The following is a 22,013-nucleotide window of genomic DNA, read 5'->3' as shown; positions in this document are numbered from 1 at the left end:
CAAAAACACCCCCCGGACTCCTCCTCATGGTACCAAACCCCCACAGACCCCTCTTCCCAGCGCATCAACACCCCCCGCCCAGGACCCCTCTCCTTCTACGGGCACCCAACCCCGCCTCGGTCGGTTCTCCTCACAGCACCGACGCCCCGGACCGGACCCCCTAGTCATCATGGCACCAAACTCCCATTCCCCTTCCCCTTCCCCTCACGACACCGACCCCCGCCCGGTGGGAGCCGCTGGCGGTGCGGCCGGCGGCCCGCAGGTGGCGCCCTGCCCCGGCGGCCGCGGGCCCCGCGGGAAGATGGCGCCGCGTCGGTGGCTGTGTCACAGCCGAGCCGAGGGCGGCAGCGGGGCCGGGGCGGCACCGCGGCTGAACCAGCTGTTCGCTGGGAAATGGGACACGAGTGGATTCATGAGCATTCCCCTAAAAAAAAAAAAAAAAAAAAAAAAATCAGCAGGAGTTCAAGGAACGCTCAGGCACAGCTCCCTCGTTACCCCTGGTGGACCTGTGAAGGCATCAGCACCGTTTGTCTGACTGAAATAATGTTCCCTGAGGAGCCGTCAGTGGCAGAGACAGAGCCGAGGGGACAGAAGGGGGAAAGGGGAACATCTCCACTCCATCATCATCCCTTCATCCAGCTCACCATGGAGTGAAAGCATCCAAAAGGACCTCTTAATTTTCCTTTCCCTATCCAGGGGCCTGCCCATCTGGGAAATGAGGAGATTAAAGCTGTTCTAGTGATGAAATAGCCTATTTGGGTGCATCCTGGAGCAGTGCTTGGCTGCTTCTCTTGTGGGGCCGTGAGCAGTCCCCCTTGGCTGCTCCTCACCTTCTTTCCAGCCCATCCATAGGGCAGGCTGGGAGGCAAGGGAGGAACAGCTTCCCAACCGTGTGAGTGGGGATGGGGATGAGGATGAGGATGGGGATGGGGATGGGGATGGGGATGGGGATGGGGATGGGGATGGGGATGGGGACGGGGATGGGAATGGGGATGGGGGTGGGGATGGGGATGGGGACGGGGATGGGGACGGGGATGGGGATGGAACCAAGGAGGCAGCCTTCACACAGGCATTGGAGCACCTCTCTCCATCAGAAGCACGGTGCACAGGAAACCGGACAGGGCAAAATAAAAACCAGCCATTTCATGTGGTTAGCAAAGAACTGGGGATGCTCTGGCTGGGCTCCTTGTTTTGCTTCTAACATGGCCAGTGAATACTTCCTCAATGCTTTCCAAAAGTGCTTTGAGATCCTTCTCTGAAGGTCACCACAGTGATAGCAAAAAATCCTCAGGCTCCCGGGACTTCTTGGCCCCTTCTGAGGATATTTCGGCAATAAAGCACATGAGTTTGCATCAGAATGATGCAGAGCTCTTAGTGCTGAGAAATCAAAGCAAGAACAGCTCCAAAACGTGTTCTGCACACTGCAGTGTGTCAGCCACAGCTCTTGCCCTCTGGCTGGGGTGAAAGTTTGGGTGAAATGAGGAAACAGTCAATAGCATGTAGTTCCTCACCCAGCATGTACCAAGAATGGCAAAATTAAATTTAAAAAAAAATGTAAGCAAAACATTCAGTTGCTGCTTCAGAATCGTTTCCTGGATTGTAGTGACATTTCTACAGAGCTTTGCAGAAACAGCTTCTCAGAGGATCTTACAGAGCCACGTGTGCTTTTAGCAGAGCCTGTACATCCCTTCTGCTCCGAGATGCAGGTTTGAAAGCATGCTGCTTTCCTTGGAAAAGGAACAGGTTTCTCCAAGAGCAGGATAAAACTACTTGTATCTCAATGAAATAAACAGACCGTGCTTCAACAGTGTTATCTTATGTGTGTGTGTGAGCAGGTGCATCACAAATGAATAAAATACAAAAGCTCCCAGAAGAAAACAAGTTAATAAGATGCATAGGTTAAACACCAAACTTATCTGAGGGCCTTCCCATGCAGCTGGGGAAGTCACCAAGGAGACCATATCGCAAAAGAACAGCTCCACAGCCATTTTTCAAAAACTTAGAAAATATCCTAACTCACAGTCCTGCAGTAATTGTTCTCTTTGCTGTAACTAATTTTCAGTTAGTTTGTCTTGCCGTTACATCTCCCAAGAGGCTGAAATCCTTAAAACTATGTTAGTTGATCATTCATCAAACCCTGCTTTACAGTATTTTCTGAGATTAATATTTATTAACAATATTTGAGTGTTTGTACAATTTCCCATTTTAGTACATCAGAAGCGAATAATGCCAAATAGGGTAAGAATGACCAAAACCTGGCACAGAGGCTGTGCTGTTCCTGCCCCAAAAGCCCATTCAGTTCTACCTGGACAGACTGAACACATCCACCTGGTTTGGTTTTCACACACACAGCTCTTTCACCCCCTATTTCTGACATGCTTTAAAACTCTGTATCTTTTTGGCAATCAGCACTCCTGAACTGGAAATATTTTTCTGAAAAAATGCTGAGGAGTGTGTATGTGTCCCAACATCTTAAGCTGCCCCAGGGAAGGTTTTAAGTTGGACATTAGGAAGACTTTCTTCACAGAACGGTGATTAGAATGGACTGCCCAAGGAGGTTTTGGAGTCACCGTCCCCGTAGATGTTTAAGGAAAAGACTGTATGTGGCACTCAGTGCCATGGTCTAGTTGACATGGTGGTGTTTGGTGACAGGTTGACGCGATGCGGTCTTTTTCAGACGGTGGTTCTGGACGCTGTGATCTAATTCCTCGGGAGCCGCGGGTGGCGGGAGCCCGGTGTCACTGCAGCCCGGTGCCACTGCAGCCCGGTGCCACCGCAACCACCCCCGCGCCAGGTGCCATCGCCGCCTGGTCACGCCCACAATGACATCATGCATCGTGACCCCGCCCACTTCGAGTCCCCGCCTCCTGGGGGCGTAGTCGATGACCAAGCCCCGCCTCTCGCCCTCGTGGCGCGGGGCGGGGCGTGCGGCGCCTGCGCAGAGCGCGGAGCTGCAGTCGAGGCGCGGGCGCGGAGCCGGTGGCGGAGCCGCTGGACGGTGCGGGGCCCCCGCCGCCCTCGGGGCGAACCGGGCATGAAGTGACGGCTGCCGTCTGCAGGCGCCGGGCTGGGCACTGAACTGCACCGCCTGCCGCACTAAGGCGGCGACGAGCCCCGAGGCGAACCGAGGCGGCGCGGCGGGCCGAGTCCGAGGCGAGCCCCGCGGCTGTTCGCGAGTGCGACTGAGGCGGCAGCCGCGGCTTCTGCCGGCAGCCTCCCCTGGGCTGGCGAGGGGCTGCGCGGGGAGGGGGCCGCGGCACCGCCCCCGCCTCCTCCCCTCCCCTCGCCCGGCTGGAGCTTCACCCGCGGCGGCGGGCGGGCGGTATGAGCGCGGCGCTCTGAGGGACCGGCCGAGCTCGGCTTCCCCCGAGCAGCCTCCCCTGGGAGCCGCGGCGGCGGATCGGACTCGGCTGGGACCTGCCATGACTCCCCTGGCTCCTCCCATGGCATGAGCCCGAGCTCTCCTCCCCGCTCCGCCTGCTTTTGGTCTCTCTCCGTTCCCGGGCTGTCAGATGGGATAGGACACACCCGGGCGTGCGGGGCTCGACGCTGCCGGGGGGGAGCGGCGGAAGCAACGAAGCAACCGGTGACTGCCGTCGGCTCGCCTGGAGTCGAAGATGAGCTGGCGGTGGGCTCGCCAGCACTGGAACGGCGGCTCCTCCGTGCTGCTGCTGCTGCCGCTGCTGCTGTGGCACGGCCGGGTCCGGCCGGCCGGCGCCGACAACGCCAGCCAGGCGTACTACACCGCGCTCATCAACGTGACGGTGCTGAGCCCCGAGCGCGGCGGCCCCACGCTGCTGCGGATCGACCGTGGCCGCTACGGGCAGGACTCCCCGAAGGTGGAGGTCAAGGGGCTGCTGGTGGCTCCCGTCCCTATCAACGGAGGTAACGCTTCCCTCGCTCGCTGCCGGGTGGTTGGTCCTTGCCTGAGCTGGGCAGGCTTTCCTGGAGAGCTCTGACAAACGAGGAGGAAGAGCTTGCCCAGAGGAAAATAAAATAAATCCCTGATCTGAGAGTGTTGGCTTGAATAACGGCTCAGCAAGGCATAATGTGCTTTTCAGCATGGATTCCAGTAGATTGGGTGTATTGAGCGGTGAAGGTGTTATTCCTTAACTAATTACGGAGAGGGTAGCGATAGTTGACAGTATTTGGTTACAGCATTGCCTTGAATCTCAGAACAGCTGCATAGCCATCTCGCTCTGCATCTGGATAGCTTTGCAACTGCATGAAGTCACAGTTTTTCAGTGTGCAATTCCTAAAAACACTGTTTAAGCTGCCCATGAGACTTGAAAGGACGGAAGCTGCCAAGCTGTTGCTCTTGCATAGCCAGCCCAAAATGCTCTTGCTTGCAGTATTGAACACTGGCTAGAGCGTCCAAATCAGTTTTCTTTTAATTAAACAAAGCCGTTGTCCATCTTTTGATAAAGAACGTTGTCCTTCTTTTGATAAATGTTGGGGTTTACAGAGAACACTCATTTCAACAGCTGAGAGTATTGTCATGATTTTTGCCTGAAGTGAAACCTGTATCTTCAGTTATAGCAATGTAGTTTAATAGTATCTTATTATGAAAACCATTCTTGACATTATCTAAACTGCCACCTTTAAGAAATGGACCCCTTTATGGAATACAGTGGTCCCAACCTGCCTCCTGGACAGTAAACATCTGAGTAATGTATTAAGTGAAACACTGTAGTCACTTAAAACTAGAGTCTAAGTGGTGAATACTGAGAGTGTTTTAGAAGAATTGATAGCACAAAACTATTATGTTATTAGAAGCTTTAGAGAATTTGCCAAATCTTAAGATCAAGAAAATACTTTGACGCTTCTTCAGAACAAATGCATTCTGTTAGGCAACCTCTGTAAGCTTCTGGTCTGGATGGATCAGGCTGTGCAACAGCAGGTGCTTGCCAGTCTCAATGAAGCTCTGCAAAATATAACTAGAATATATTAATGGGGTAGATTTTGGGGTGGCAGGCTGAGGAAGCAGAAATTGTTGAGGAAGTCTGCTCTAAAATGATTTTTACTTATACTTCAAACCCTGTCTATCAGCTGACATTAAATATGTTGCAGTCATTCTTCTGCTTCCTGATATTCTTCACATCCCCACACAACCCCCGTGAAATCAGGAGTCTGTCCTGAAAGTTTTAGGCATGTAAACACTGTTACTGCAAGTAGTATTTTAACGGGTTTTAAAATACTGCCTTTTAGTACATACAAGGTATCAAAGCACTTTATTTTTTCTGAGCTGTGTTATTTGTCAGGAAAAACTTAGATACTAATTTCTTTTAATCTGCCTCTAACTTTTTCTGCTTGCCTTTACTAAGGTGCCATTTAAACACTGAGGGAGGCTTTGACAGCATTTTCACAGGCAGCTGAAAATGAGAAGAGCTAAATAAAATTATGAACAGTCTATAAACAGTATTTTTATACCTACTGATAAGTACTATGATGAATAACTTTGTTGAGAAAGCACAGCAGGAAGTGTGAAAATGTCAGACCTGACATGGTTTGACATAGTGCAGTTGTTAAAACTTTGTTATCAATTTTGGGGGAGATTCAGTTTTACCCTTCTGTTTCATCACAGACAGCTTAAGGCAAGCACAACAGCAGTTGTTTTCCTTATTCTTAGATACTCTGAATTTTTCTGTGTAGATTGTTATATATTTACATTTTATTTGAATTTTACTGATATGCCTGTGGTTTAAAAATGTTTCGTTTAGTAAGAAAGATTGGAATATTTTATGCTTTTAGTTAAGCTGTTCTTGAACATCTGCTTTTTTTATAGTCAGATTTGATAAAAGATGATGCAGTCTTACTGAAAGTAATTGCTTTCATGTTTTTTTAATCAGCCTGTTAATATTGCTGGTGAACTCGTTTGCAAAATTTTTTGTAATAGCTATAAACATGAGTAGCTGCCAGGCACTGCTCTTAGAGCAGTAAATGCTGTACCCCAGTTTTCATGTATTCTCAGAAGAAAATTACAATTGTTAGCAACTTTATTTGAAGGTACCTTGAATTTGAAACTGCTGTGATGTCAAGCATTCACCCATTTATGGGCTATCTTTGAAATTTTCACAAATGTGGGTGATCTGTTAGCACCTTGATGGCATGGACTGTTTTAGAGCTGAAGTGTCCTTAATTTCACATTTTTGCATGCTCTGTGAAGAATCATAGAATCACAGAATGGTTTGGTTTGGGAGGGACTTTGAAGATCATAAAGTTCCAACCCCCCTGCTGTGGACAGAGATGCTTTCCACTAGACCAGGCTGCCCAAAGCCCTGTTCTGCCTGGCCTTGAACACTTCCAGGAATGGGGCATCTTCTCACATCCCTTACTCATTGCCTGCAGGGAAATAAATGAGTTTACTAATTTTCAAGATTCAGGGCCAATAATCTGCTGCTGACCACACACAATTTGTAATTTTAAGTGTTCTGTGATGTTTTTGACCTCTATTCTTCAATGCCTGATATTTTATGTACTGCTTTTTGAAGATGACAGCTCCATGTGGTCACGCTTCCTTTAAATCTCTGTGCAGCATGATAGTCAATCACTTCTCCTGTTTCTTTAGCAGGATTTCTTTAATGGAATTCAACCTTGTCATGTTTACACATGTATTAAAACTCTTTCTATGTTCTTTTTATAGAGCTTGTATGAAATTGATAGGGGCTTTCAAAGGCAGTGTTCCCCTGGGAGTGGGGTGGCAGTAACTGGCATGACCGCCTGTGAATGTGACTTGTGAAAGTGCAGCTCCAGTGAGCTCTTGGTCACAGTTGGCTGCTGGGTGTATATTCAGCAGCTGTGTGGGCTTATTTTTCCAAGCACATTGAATGCATGATAGCAGCATAGTTTCTTTATTAAACTCTCTTCCGTTCTTCTACTTTGAGTTGCTTTTCTTACCTCCTCTAACTTGTTAATCTGTTGTCATGACTTAATTACTTTTTAGAAGAGTGTTTTAAACTACTTCTGGACATGACTGCTTGCGTTAAAAAAAAAAAAAAGCTCTTCTTGTGCATGGTGCATGGAGGGATAAAAGTGAAATGAGTCTTCACAGCCTGATGCAGATTTTCTGATAGTTTATTTCAGGTTTATAGTATTCCTTTAGTGAGTTCCAGAATACTTCTCAGTCCCTTACTCTGTTATTTGTGACTTTGTGCAGCCAGACATTTTCAGAGAATCATAGAGTGGTTTGGGTTAGAAAGGACCTTAAAGATTGTCTAGTCCCAAGCCCCCTCCCTTGGCAAGGGACACCCTCCTAGGACCTTAAAGATTGTCTAGTTCCAAGCCCCCTGCCTTGGGAAGGGACACCCTCCTAGACCAGGTTGGTTGAAGCCTTATCCATCCTGGCCTTGAACAATTCCAGGTCATTTCAGCCCAGTCCTCTCACAGCAGCTGCCTGGGTGCTCCTGGATGTCTGCACATGCATCCTGCAAGTGTTCAGCCCTGTGCCACTCCAATGACCTGTGCTTTTACTCTTCTTTGGCACTGGGTGCCTGACACCCGTTGTGGTGCAGACCTTTAGGTGTCAGTCATATTCCCCTTGCTATGGCAAACCAAGCTAGAAGCCACTGAGTACTCACCTTAATGGTTCTTGGTAGAAACCACAGTGCTTTGTGGCTTAGTTCCTTCAAAACATTTTCCATGGGGAGCAAGACTCTTTGTGGCTGTTGAATCTGGGTTATTGCTTTTGGAGTCCAGTGTGAAGACTGGAAATTCAGTCTTGTATGCTCTGATGAGTCCCTTGCAGGCCTTGCTGGGAGGTAAGGTTTTGTCCACCTTGGCTGGCTTGGGAAGCAGGCAGAATGACCAGGACCGGCAATGGAGCTGATACAAAGGGAAGGAGCAGCAGACTCAGACTTGAAATGTTAAAATTCACTGAGCCAGTAGGTCAGGAATGAGTGGGTGAGGAGGGATGGAAAGGGATGGAGTCTAAAGGGCTTGTAGGGAGATGGTGGTTGCACGAAAGCTGCTTTGGAGAAAGGGCTCACAGAAAGGAGAGCTCTCCCAAAGGGATATAAGGGTCAAGGCTTGGCAAGGAGACTGAGAATGTGAGGAAAAACGTATGTTAGAAAAAGGTGAAAGTGTGGAAGAAACAATATTGGCTCAGTGTTAGGAAGGAGGTATATCTTGTGCATAGTGCTGTAACTACAGCATTCTGTAGCATCTGGCACTTCATAAACATGTTGTGTGAACAAGTTTTAGCTACAGAAGGTTTGAAATGCCAGTTTCCTGGTAACTGTGGAGCTTTAGGCAGCCTTCAGACAGAAATTCTGGCCCAGAATCCAAGCCAGTAAGGCTTACGAAAATGCAGCAAGCAAGTATATCAGTAGAGTAGGGGAAGAAGTATCTTGTGCCATGCTTCTGTCCTTCATGATTGATCTTTGTATTCAGCTTAATTAGCAGTCATTAATTGATAGCAAAAGTGGAGGTTATATATTGGAGTATATAGCCATAATTGTAGAATACTTACTGAGCTAACAAGATTAAATCTGAACTATTATAGGAGTCTTCTAAGCTTCAGTGATTTTCTTTTGTTTAACTTCCTCCCTGAAACCAGATTACCTCTTGTTCAAAGAGTTTCTTTTCATGCTAAAGCCAGCTTCAGTCAAAGCAATTACCTGAAAAAGCTGTTGAAAAGAAAATGTTGTACGTAACTCATTGATTCATTGGCACCACCTTATAAAGTAGAAATTATGACTGGCATGAATAAGGGCTGTATTGATAATAACACCAGTAGTAATGGAAAGAAAATATGTCCATTGCATGTATTAAGCCCTAATGGGATAGAAAATAACTAGTACCATTCCTTGAAATAATCCATCAACACTGCTGAGTTGCCTCTGTGAATTTCCCAGGTGAATTCCTTTTCTGGAAATTTTATCACAGGATTATAATTAATGTGTTGCACAAAGCTGTCTTGTTTTACCAGTCAGGTGTTCTACATAGCACCTACCTGGGCAGCAGAGCTGTAGGGAGGGAATGCTTTGGAGTGCAGCCTGCATGGCACTGCACCTTCCTGTGTTCCTCTGTGGTTTCTTTACCAACAAGCCTCTTGATCTGCTGTCCCTCAAAATACTAGTGGTGTCTCTCCAGCTATTGTATTACAGTGATTGAAGGTCAGACTTTAAAATGATTTCTGTATGTGTAGCTGAGACAGACCTGCTCTGGCAACTGGTGCTGGATTTACAGAGTACAGTATTAGCTAGGATGAAATCAATAGCAAGATATCTGACCTTTAGAGGGGGAGAAAAAAAAACCCTGCATAGAATAAAATGGTTAATGCACAGAGAGTGGGATATTTCTGTGGAAAGGGGACAAAGTCTGATAACAGCCAGTGCAGCAACCTTGGCTGAAGGGGAGGGTGTCACAGTTGTGTTCAAAGCAGTGCAAGAGCAGCAGGAGCACAGCGTGAGAAAGAGCAAACCCAGGCACAGTTCAGAACTAGGGGACAGTCTGCATTCAGACAGGTGTGCACTTGTGACAAAGCTGCTGGGAGCTGCCCTTTTTATTTCATTTTTGTTCCACAAAATGGCTCCCCTTCCTATAGGGAGAAGGCTAAAACATGGTCAAGCAATTGGAAAAGGAAGGTACTGTGAGCTTGCCACTACTTCTTCAGTAGCTGAGGAACCTTGGTTGGATCTAATGCATCATTAACTATTTTTTCCCATGAATCCCTAAAATGCTGTCACAAACCTTAGTCCTTCAGCAGAAAGGGGTCTTGAATTATAAAAAATTCTCAAAGAAAAACAGACAAATTGAGCAGCCCTGTGTATTCTGCAAAAGGAAACTCCTAAAGTGCTCCTAAAACAGAAAACAAACATGAGCCTAATCACAGCTGATTCTTCTGTAAAGAGGCTCTTTTATGGTGTTGGGACTTATGTTAGGAAGGGAGATATTTACAACAACATTGTACATAGCTCTTTAACCCAGCAGGCTGCCACTTCTAAACCTTCTAAACCAGAAAATTGGGGATTTTGCCAACACATGATGCATAGATAAACACAGAGACAGGCAGGGTAAATAGCTTATATTTCCAATAAGCCAGAAGAGTAGTACATCTATAAGGAAACTTACTTAAGTGGCTTTCTGTATGCTTATATCTTCTGAACTTCCATGAGTGGCTTCTTATCATATCTTTCTGTGTGCAAATGATTTGTTTTAGAATAATTTAATGTGAAGTTGTTTTTCATTCTGGCAAGTAACATCAGTTTTGGGCCTCTCACTACAAGAAAGACATTGAGATAGTGGAGCATGTCCAGAGAAGGACAGAGGAGCTGGGGAAGGGGCTGAAGCACAGGTCTGATGAGGAGAGGCTGAGAGAGCTGCAGAAAAGGAGGCTCAGGGAGGATCTTCTTGCTGTCTAAAGCTCCCTGACAGGAGGGTGGAGCCAGGTGGTGTTCAGCCTCTTCTCCCAGGTAGCAAGAGGCACAGTAAGAGGAAAATGCCTCAGGCTGTGCCTGGAAGGAGTTAGATTCAATATTAGGAAAAATTTCATCACTAAAAGGATTGTCAAGTGCTGAACCAGACTGCCCAGGGCAGTGGTGGAGTCACCATACCTGGGGGGATTTAAATCTTGTAGATGTGGTACTCAGGAACATGGTTTAGTGGTGAACACAACAGTGCCAGATTACTGGTTGGACTCGATGATATTAGAGGTCTTTTCCAACCCAAACAATTCTGTGATCATCCAGGTAATGCTTGCAACCCATGTGTTGTTGATTCTAGTTGAACTTTGGATAGGAGATCATAGATGGCAGGGTAGTGGAGAGTGTCAGAGGGGATTCTGGCTGACCCTGTTCATGTGTGTCCCCTTCAGTGCCCGCTGATATCCCTGACACCTGAGCTGTACAGGAGATGTGTCATTGTAACCATCTCACTATTCTAGAAGGGTGACTGTGATTTTAAGACTTCCACGCTTTTCAGAGTATCTTTAGTCTATTGAAAAGACAAGCAGAATACCCCACTATTTCAATATTCACTATTGTTTCTGAATATTATTTCGTTAAAAGTGAAAAGATTTGTGTGGTGTAATAGAATGCTAATGCAAAGAAAAGTGGGTTGTGACTTTTTATTAAATCTCAAGTGACTTGCAGACAGTTCAGATTTATCTAAACCAACTAGATTTTCCTCTGTGTTTTTGCATTACTTAAATAGTACTGAGCTAATGTTGTCAGCTGTTAAATTTTCATCAGGATATACTGAATACACCTCGTCAGGAATAACATGCTGTAAGCATTTGAGTGGTGTTTGTTGGTCTATATCTGGAAAGCTTTAATCTCTTAATATCTTGTTTCCTAATTCTTTTGCTTTATCCAGTAACATTTCATAGCTCTGTCCACAGCTGAGACTTTGATCTCTACTGTGGTAGAAAATTTTGTACTACTTTTCCCACCAATGAAGTTTCTGTTATCTCTCACTGCTTTCTCCGTTGCTTTTAAGATAAAAATTTTCAAGCATACAAATTGCAAGGTGCCTGCATGAATTTGGAGAATGCTTCTTTCTCATTCAAGGTTCTCTTTGTTGCTTTTATGTCTTTTCACTGTAGTAACCCAACTGTGGCCATTTTTGTTTTCACTTCATATTTTAGTTTTGATCATGATTGTACTGAAGGAAACAGTTACATAAGATGTGGGATTACTGTTTTTAATAATCCCATATATTTTAGGTAAATTTATGTTTGCCAGAGTGTCTACTTTCAGAGTTATTTTTGGCTATTTGAGGGGATTCTGTGGAATTGTAGCCATTTAGAAAATGGTATTTTCCAACAGATGTATCATACCTGAGATTCTTGAATATGATTTCATAGGAGAAGGATGGGATTTTTAACTTTCAAGGCTTGAGTAATTTCCTATCACAATCTGCTGGTGCTTTCCCCTTCCATGTTTTTAGTGGAAATTATCAGAACAAGGGGGAATCGTGCATTAAATAGCTTTTATCTTAACAGAGGGCAAAAAGGTTGGTGGCACATATGCTGTGTTGTGATTCTTTGTTTTCAAAAAGGACTGTAATTCCTTTCAAAAATACATACTGTTCTCAAATTTAAGATTACAAAAACAAGCTGCAAAAGTGCAGTGGGCATGAACATGCTCTTCTGTGATTGTTGGTGTTTGTGATGGCCATCACCAGTGCTGCAAAACACATGTGGATCTGTGCTAGCTAGCAATTTCCACAAGGATTTGAGTAATGATGTCAGGGTAATGGAAGAAAACACTCTATAAAACTTGGCTTCAGGCATCTGTATTTCAGATTTTCCCTGATGCCTGTATGAAACAAAAATACAGCAAATAGCCCTCCATGTCTAAGATGTCTAAGACAGGCTTGAAAAACAATTGTGAAAAGGATGTGCTGGTATCTGGCTCCCCACCCTCCTTCCAGGGGAACAGGGAGAGGCACTTCTTGTCCAAATTAAGAGATGCAACGACTTCCTGTATGTCTGCCACAGTATAGCTTCATCTGCACTAGCTTTCTTTAGGCAAGCAGGAGATTTTCTTTGTTTCAGAAAACATCTTTAGCTCTTTGAATCTCCTTTGTTATGGATTTTAAACTCCGCTATGTTAAACTGAGAGTGCTTAAAAAGACCTTTTGTTTCCAGCTAATATATTAAACTGGATATTTTTTGGTGGTTATTTTGCTGAAATCTCATAGTTGTGCTGAACTCACTTCTTGAAAAGGAAAAAAATTATGGGAGACCTCATTTGATTTGCTCTTACATTGCAGAACTGTAATGTTTTCTGAGCTATTATGCAAATAGATTGGTTTTTTATGTGTTGAAAACATCACTGTTTATCCCAACTATTTTTAGTAACCAAAGATTATTATACTCTTGGCATTCAAAAGGATAAATATATTTGCATTATAAACTGTTGTTGGCTCTAAATTAAAATCCTTTCAAGATATGACCAGTGTATCAGACTAAACTGTGCTTCCAGTTGTGCAAACAGATCCGTCTTTCATTGGTTTCAGCTGCTGGGAAGTTCCTTCTGCCTTGGGTTTTGTGTCTTTTGTACAAAGCTCTGTGGCTTTGGGTTGTTCCAGGATATGTTACAGCATCAGACGGGACAAAAGAGCTTTGCACACTGTTGAATTCAGACATCTGGCATTTGCCATTTCTGTTACTCTTCCTTTATACCATCTATACCTGTTTAGCTGACGAGTGCATTGTGTTTGCAAACCCATTTGTTTCTCTATGAATTTGAATACATTTCCTTGTAGACAAAATGTGCATATGTGAAAAGCTGATGTTGACTGCTGGGGTTTTACAAGATCAGCTTTTAATGTTGTCCTTTCTTACAGTAGCCTGCACATGGCAGATAACTCTGAAATCTTGTTTTCACAACCTGCTTTGTTTAGTTGTACTTCCCACTGCAGTGGTATTTGTGGCTGCATTAGGAAGAAAAAAAAGACTTGTACTCCCCAGAATGGCTGATAAACAGCTGTTTTGTAAATGCCTATAGCAGATGAACCATATTCTAATGTTTTTCAGCCTCTAGGCAGGTATTGATTTGAATGTGAATTCATTATTCTAGCTGTACTGGTGTTAAAAATAGCTTGTGTTAGTGAGCCTAATTCTTGGGCATATAGTCACAGCTTTCAATGCGTGAGACTTCTTTTTTTTAAAATCTTATTTTCATAAGAATACGGTTATCTTTAGACTTTCTTCACGAGAGAATAGTGGCTTCCTAGTGCATAACATTTAAGTACTTCAGCAACTTGGAGTTAGGATTTTTCTTTTTTTTTTCTTTGCTTTGCCTGTTAGAAGAAATTGGCGTCTGTGTAAATTTGTTTCCCATTTCAGTTGCAGATCGTCTGGGCTGTGACCCTCGAACACGTTTCCAGGTCCCACCAAACACCAAGCAATGGATTGCTTTACTACAGAGAGGAAATTGTACATTTAAAGAGAAAATACTTCGAGCAGCTTCACATAATGCCACAGCTGTGGTCATTTACAACAATGTATCCAGTGAAGAACCTGTCACAATGACTCATCAAGGTAAATAAAATGTAATCTCCTTTACTATAATGCTTTTGCCACATAAACTATTGATAAAGAGCCCTTGGCATTGGATAGATGGTATTGGAAGTAGGCATTCACTGGTGATATTTGCATATATGCAATATAGTGAAATAAGCCAATAATTCTGCAAAGTTATTTTCCTTTAGCATTCACTTATCCAATGAGGAACACTTTCCTCTGCAATGGGGATGTGAGTGTGTTGGAGTGAGGAAATGCCTGTAAGAGCTGAGGAGCAATCTTTCAAACCTTTCTGCAGAAGAGAAGCTAACATACAGATAAAATGGGACATCTAGAATTTTAGAAAGCGTCTGAACCTGAAGAATTCTTAGCAGCATGTCTTCAACTCAGTGTTCTGGTGGGGACCTTCAAATGTTAACAGCTGTATTTTGGGATCTGAGCTTTCATGCTTTTTTAATGACAGTTTACAGAGGATTCTTTTTCTACAATGAAAGTCTGAGTGCCATACAGGAATCAACAGGGATTCCAAAAAGAGTGATTTAAAGGGTAGTTGCCTCTGTAAATTGTCTAGAATAATGCTGGAAGTCTGTTTTTCTGGAGAGTTCTCTTGTTTTACAGATGCCTATGTGTAAAATTTTACTGTTCCTTTTGACTTACTTTTGTTGCTGGAAGCATTTTCCTTGGTTAAAATTATTCTTGCAATTCTGCTAACTACCTTTTTCATTTTTCAGAAGATTTCCTCCTTTTGGAACTATTTAGCTTACTCAGAAAAGGCAGATCTCTGTATTTGGTGGTGGTACTGCTGGCTAATTTTTTTTTTTTTTATATTTTCAGTCTCTTTTAGCATGGGGGTTGCTTGGAAACTAGAATTTCTTAATTATTGCTCTGCGTATTGTCACACAACTAGAATTGAATTCCTTGACTAAAGAAATGCTATGGTTCTTTCTTTTTTTAACAAGGAAAATGTTAAAGGGGTTTGACCTTCCCAACTCTCCGTATCACAGGAATTTTGCAGGAGGATTTTGACCTCCATGTAGCAATTCAAAGCCTGTTGACAATTGATTTTTATCTCAGGTACCTTGCTTAGACATTTTTATAAGCAATCTGCAGGTGAGAAGTCCCATATTCTGATGAAACATTTTTTGCCACCTTCCTGTTTTTTGTTTTGTTTTTTTTAATATTCGCCATTTCTCTCTACAGTTATAGTGCCCTCTTAAACCTTCTGCTCTGGACTCTTTGAACTACCTCTAAGAATATTTATATAAATATACTCTATTTGGCAGTGATTGTAGTTTTTCTGTGGTCTGGAATACCTCAGTGTGTGAGGAAAAAGGCTACTGCTACTAATACAGCTTTAGCATAGTTGGCTCTATGATATTAAATCATATAATGAATTTGATTATAACTTTAATGCCCTCTTTCTCATAATGCTCTGTAGATTGACAGTTGCTTTACAGCAGTAAGATGGGGTCTGTCTTTTATTAGGAAATCCTTGTTCACTTCCTATTTCAGCTCAGAAGATCAATGTGTTGCCTTTGAAATGTTATCAATAGGCCCAGTAGTTCTGGTTGGTTGAAATACCATCTAAGATGTAAAATTTGAGAACTGCTGTGGGTAAAAGAGTGTCTTGTGAGGTAGCCAGGCAGCTGTTTGGGTAGCTGATCTTTGGGAAAAAAACCAGTACTGAATTCAACATGTTGAGTTCCAAATATTTACTCTCACTTATGGCAAGCTTTTAAAAAAATGCAGTTACTGGAGATGATGCATATTTTAGCCTTGTGTATTTGTAATATTGGGTTTTAGGCGCATGTGCTCAGTATACTGTGGAATCTGCCCTGGTTTGTTTGGGCTGAGGGCTCTATCTCAATGTTGGACTTGAAGTGTTCAAACTATGTGACAGGCTAAAAGTGATTTTTTAGAACTGAGGTAGCACCTGGAATGAAGCGAAATGTTGCTCCACAGCCTTTGTTTTGATAGTTATGGACATGTGAGGGATTTCCTCAGCAATCACTTTGCACAGCTTCCTGCAGATAACTTCCTGGTGGGCTGATGGAGGAACTGTAATTGTGTGTAAGTGAGATGTAGACTAGACCTTTGGTGTTAGCCTCAGCACAGGGAGGGTTTGGAATCCAGCATTCCCCTTCTTGAGAGTTATTCCAGTGGGGGGACAGATTCCTGAACCTGTGCATATGGGATGAGTCTTTTCTAACACTGTCTAAAGCAGATTTGCACACATTCAAGCCATTACCTGGTCTTCCTTTTTCTGCCTTTCCAACAACAGCGCTGCTTGTGTGCTTTCTGGTGGTGAACAGTCATCTCAGAGGCCTCTTCTAACCTTATAGATTCTCTGTGATCAGCTAAATAGATATTCCAGCGCACTACATCACTTCTCTTTAGTGTTTTCTGTCCCTAAAGGTTGGGAGGATCTGACCCTGTATATCTTAGAGCTGTTCTGCAGTGATTAAGTTAAGGTGTTGGAGCTGATTGCAGGTGAGGATAGAGGTGAGCCACCAAGCTGGTGTTAGCTCCATCTGATGTTTATTGCTGTGCTGTATTCCTCTTTTCTTTAAAAATGCAGTCTTCACAAAACAATTTGGCAGCTGTGTTGATGACCAAGTTAATGACTCTATATTTTCTTTCCAAAGACCAAGGAGAAAGTAGACCTTTTGCTATTTTATACTACTGTAATGTACTGGTGCATATTAAGCTTTAGAAATATTCTGTCTTCCTGGTGAAGCAGAAAGGAAAGCAGCAACTGCTTGTAATGCACACTATGAGCTGCAAGCTTTCCAGCTTGGATATTTCCATGAATTCCAATCACCCGCTTAGACAGTGTCTGTGGTAAAAATAAATAACACATTACACAGATTTTTGTATGTTGCCCACCTGCAGAGAGGTGATTCCCTGTGAAAAGAGCTTAAGAAGCACTTTTCACCTGTAGGATTAATATTTTATCCAAGCTATTTTATGCTTGAATACACATTTGAAAATTTTATTCTTATGGAAATTTGTTCGTACTCAAAATGTTACTTAGCAGAATGGCAATTCCTTCTGGTGGCTGGATAACAACTGTCACTCTGGAATCAGTCTTTCATCACTGTGTCAAATGAACAGTTTCTGCTGCTAATAGCAGAATTTTCTTTCTCTTGTGTCATAGTCCACCAAGTCTCTGCCCCTTCATTTTCACCTTTGAGTTTTAAAGTAGGTAATGACCTTCAGGAATTGGTCAGCTTTTTTATATAAATACCTGTACTTCTGTGAATGTTATTTGCAACATTATTTTCTTTTCTTTGTGCATATCCTTGTATATGTCAATGTATACTTATTTTGCACAATCCTGTAGATGTCTTCTATCAACCTAAGCAAAGGACACCCTTCCCAGCATAGGTTATGTTAGACTATGATGTCACTGGCAGGAAGGCAGTTTTATGAGTGGTTTTGCTTGCTGCTTCTGTTAAAGCAAAACTGATACTATCTAATGTAAAAAAGAGCCTGTGTGATGAAGAAAATATGTAGTAGCTGTCTCCTTTATAAGCAGTTCTGAAAAAAGGAAGAAAATTCAGGTTGAATAACATCTTGAATTTTTTGTTTGTGTATGGTGGAGACAACCCTGTTAAGTATGGAGAGGTTGGAACTGGGTAATTTTTAAGATCCCTTCCAAGCCATTCTATGATTTTATGATACTGAATTTCTGTCTTAAAATCTATTGATTTATAGAGAAGAATATCTGCCAAACAAGCCTCTAAATTTCAAATTTCATACTAAGAATTAGTGGAAAAAAATATAGACAGAAAAAGAGAAACACATATAAAAGACAGTGTCAAAATGAAGTTGCTGAATTCCAGTAATCATGGTTTATCAGCACCTAAGAAATTTCCAGAAATATATAAACAGTTTTACCTGATACAGGTAAATCTTTTAAGGTCTTTTGAACCAAGATGCAGACATATCATCAAGATCAGTCTTCATTGCTCTTCTAAAGAAACACCTCAATAATTTTCTGGAGGAAGGTGTTTCTGTTCCATGGTGTGCACTGGTGACCTTCTCCTGCCATGGCACTGTGCAAGAGCTGTCCAGCATGGGCTCCCAGAAACAGGTTTCTTCCAAGGCAAGGATTTTTCATGGCCCTCTGTTTGCTTAAAAAGCACACTGGTGTGGGAAGCAAGGGCTGTACTTGCTTTGAACTGTGCCTGTATGTTCTGTGGATTGTTTTAGGTCAGTGGGTCAGAGGCAGGAGGGACAGGAAGCAATTTGAAGTTGTTGCCACCTAATGGCTATTCCACGTTCTTGCCCTCATTCCAACTGGGTACAATAGAGCTGGCAGTCGAGGTGCCGCTGCTCTCTGTTGTGGCACTGATCTCTCAGCACCTCATCTCTTAACTCTGCTGCTTGCCTTTTTCTCACAAATGTCTCTTTATGTAACTCTCAGCTGAGCTGATGCATGAAAGCTCTGGCGGGGTGCACTGCAGATTATCTTGCACAAACGTGTGCTGGCAAATATTTTAGCTCTCCACCAAATCCACTGCAAAACTTGCCCTGGATTACTGAGACCTACTTTTAATCCACAGGTCCAAACTAATTTTATTTTATATTACAATATTGTTATTAAATTGGATTATTAGTAATTTATCTTAGACTATTAGTGAAAAGGAAAGACCTGAGTCATTAAAGCTGAAGCCTTTATAAAAGGCAAAGTAATTAATAGTTTAAGCATTGTTTACATATATTTGATCATTTTTTATTTATGTTTGTTAATTGAAAATATGGAGGATGAGTGTCAACAGCTTTGTTGTTGATCCCATTTCCCACTACATTCCTTGGAGGTGTATCAATCAGGAAAATCTGTCACACAGTAGATGGAGGTGTCTGACACTTAGAGACGTGGAGAGGAGTGTTTGATGTGCTGATTCTGGACCATAAGGAAGCCCTTGTCTCTTCAAGGCAATCCAGGGAAACCCCTTTACAGCGCCATCATAGCCTTGGTGCCTTGCAGAACTGCTTACCAGTGTTTCTGTGTCATACATGCCTCATCCACAACTGAAATAACAGCAGTCAGGCTCATTTTAACTCAGCCAGCTGAAAGGGTAATTAGTTCTGTGACTGTGAAAAGGCCCACGGGACTGTTAGTGACTGTAAGTAATTACATTCTTCTTCTTATCCAAAGTCTGAGCTCCAGCAGCAGAGTAATTCCCCATATCTATGGACTCAGTAGAACTAAATTTATGATATTAATCTATGAATATGCTATTTATAAATCTCTCAAAGTATTTTGTAGTGTCCTTGGGTAAGGCTGTCTTGCCATTTCTCTTTGGTGCTTTGCTGAATTTTTTTGGAATGACTGTGTCCAGATTGAGAGATGTGTACAGAAGTCTATAGAAGAAAATACATGAGCATGACAAATTGCCCTTTTTTAGAAATCCCTGGGTTTTTTAGCACCGTCCATTAGTGGCAATACAAACTGCTATCCAGAAATGGCAAAATGTAAGCCACCTGCTAGCACTGGTCACACTATGGAATGCAAGAGACAATTATCAAAATCCAAGTGTGTCTCACATTGATGAATGGGTCAGTGAGGTCTGCACTGCATTAATATTATTGAGGAATCAAGAATGTAACACTGTAACAGATTTTGGACGTTGTTCAGAAGTATAGGAAGTGAAGAAAAGCTGTTTTCAAATCAGCAAAAATATCTTCTGAAGATAGGCGGACATAAATATTTCAGAAATGTGTTAAACTGTGACACAGTTTTTTTCAGTGGTGTGTAATGTGTTAGGATTACCCAATTTCCCTAGTCAAAACTTAAAGTGATCCTTCAGCTTTTTATTCATTTGCATTTGTTCAAGGTTTGAATATAAAATTTGGTCTCCTTTGCTAGCATTTATGCCTTGAAAGAGACTGCAAATCACTTTACTTGCCATAAACATGGTTAAATGCCATGTAAAAATGTGAGTAAAAGAAAAAAAATCTGCTCACAGATTGTGGAAAGGGGATGATCAAGTGATACATTTCTTTGTGCCAAGCTTTTTTTATTCTTCCAGCATTATTTAGGTGGAATGTCCATTTCCTCTAAAAAACTGTAGTGCAAGCAGATGCAAAGAAGTCTTGCTAAGAGAGTATGAAATGTCTGCAAAGTCACTGCAACATCTGTCTGCTTTTCCCACGTCTAGGCTTGGTTTTTCCTAGTGTAAAGAACCCAAAAGGTCACATGCACAAAATATAGATATCTATGTAAAAAAATGTAATTCCCAGAAGATGAAAGTCCTTCCACAGAAAGGGAATATGTGATATATATGGAATTATCAAGGTGATTCAAAGGAGGGGAGCACAAGAAGCCCCAAGTCCCCAAACCCAGTGTCCCTACTATTCTAAGGGAACTCTGCTGCAGTTCAAATTCCAGGGATTTATAAAGTCTTTCCCCTTCTTGGCCCAGCCATGGGTCTTTCCTCCTGCTGCCCATCAGAAGCATTGAGTAGCATGTTTAAAGACTGGGCAGAGTTTCTGGAACTTGAGGACTCTTAACAATAAAGAGGTGGGTGCATCTTGTAGCTTTATAGAGGATATTAATTCTTCTAGCAGTGCTTAGTGTCATATGACTTGGGATGGAAGGTAGAGATGCTCCTTGGGTGAGGCAGGTGAGGAGGAAATGATCTGCAGAGAAGCCAAAGCCCAACACCTTTTGTTCATGTGTTGGATCTTTGAGAGGCTGTGAGCGTTGGTTTTCTGGAGTGGGTTGGCTGTAGGACAGCTTGACCTTGACAAGCCTGAGGAAATCAGGGGCGTGGCCCCTCGGCTCACGTGTATCAGCAGGATTTGGACTTGTGAATGAATCAGGATGTGGCTGTGACTACCTGTTTTGATTGCATGCAAATTCCTCCTTAAGAAACATTTCCCTGAGTGTTAGAATAGAGCAATTGGGTTATGAAATAATGTGTCAGCAGTTGTCATCTAAAAACAGCCCAACCGTTTTCTCAATTGATTTTGCTATTTGGCTCTCCTTTTAGGAACTCTTGGTCAGAGTAGATTATCAAGCTGATCAAAAATACAGCAAGGACATTATACTGAGGCATTTTTTCTTGTTTAATGAAGGAGGATGGGTTTATAAGTTTATTATTTATCCCTTATTAACTTAATGTGCTACAGACTAGCACAACAAGAATCTGATTAAGCTTTAATATCTGTTTTGAATTTAATTGTGTCACACCCATCGTTGAAAAGCTGCTCTTGCTGTTTCTGGTTTTCTAATCATATGCCTCAATCAATGCCTGCTCTTCTTAAAGGAGCAGGACTTTGTGGTGGTCCATCATGTCTGCAGTACAGCAGTGCCTGGCACTTTGCAGAACACTGAAATGTGTGTAATCATGTTTAGAGGGCACAGAGCAGGACCCTCTCTACCTGACAGAGTGAAATCTGTTGAAATTCTTCTTGCTAGAGAGAAGAGGTTTGAGTGTTCTTCAGATACACATTGACAGTATTTCATAGAAGACTTTTCCTCACTGAACTTGAAATACCTACTTCTTTGCCTTCTTGAGTTGAGAGAATTCAAGTTTTAATTTTAGAAGCTTTTTTATTTAGATTGTTTTGCATAGGTTTGTGCAGCAAAGAGACTTGTGATTTCTGAAAATACCTGCTCAGTGTTTTGGGATAGAAGGTTGTTCCACTGGTTGTATTTAACTAAGGCACCCTGACTTTTGGGTAACAGTTTCAAATGCTGCTGCCCTTCACAATTTTCCTCGTGTTAATTTTGTAAAATCTGTTCCAGTGTTTGACACTACATAAAATAGGCATCCTAAAGAAAATATTTACATACAAGGAATAATTCAACATTTTCAACATTATTAAGGCAACAGGAAGACAAATGTTTTAAAATGCAACTAGTCTCATTTTCAAATTAATGTATATTCTTGGCATTAAATTCTTGTCTTGTTTAGAATGCAATAACTGTCAAATATTATGGTCTTTTTCTGTTTTCAGTAGTATTTGATTTGGGACATCTCAAACAACATATTCTGCTCTTGAGATTGCTCATGTGTTGACAGCTTGGATG

The 22,013-nt window shown here is 42.6% G+C and overlaps 1 protein-coding gene across 1 annotated transcript in view; it reads left to right on the top strand.

Annotated features, from left to right (window-relative positions):
• The first annotated feature begins 3,497 nt into the window (after positions 1–3,497).
• RNF130 (ring finger protein 130) overlaps positions 3,498–22,013 on the top strand; it is a 41,856-nt gene continuing 23,340 nt past the window's right edge. Inside the window, exons 1-2 of the mRNA XM_084215716.1 lie at positions 3,498–3,885; positions 13,793–13,987. Of these exons, the coding sequence (XP_084071842.1) occupies positions 3,618–3,885; positions 13,793–13,987 (463 nt within the window). The 5' untranslated portion in view covers positions 3,498–3,617. The remainder of the gene's footprint in view (positions 3,886–13,792; positions 13,988–22,013) is intronic.

This window comes from Fringilla coelebs, assembly GCF_963513975.1.
Source record: "Fringilla coelebs genome assembly, chromosome: 15".
In the NCBI taxonomy this organism is placed as follows: domain Eukaryota; kingdom Metazoa; phylum Chordata; class Aves; order Passeriformes; family Fringillidae; genus Fringilla; species Fringilla coelebs.
Note: the sequence above shows the minus strand (reverse complement) of the source record. Positions and strands in the feature narration are given on the sequence as shown.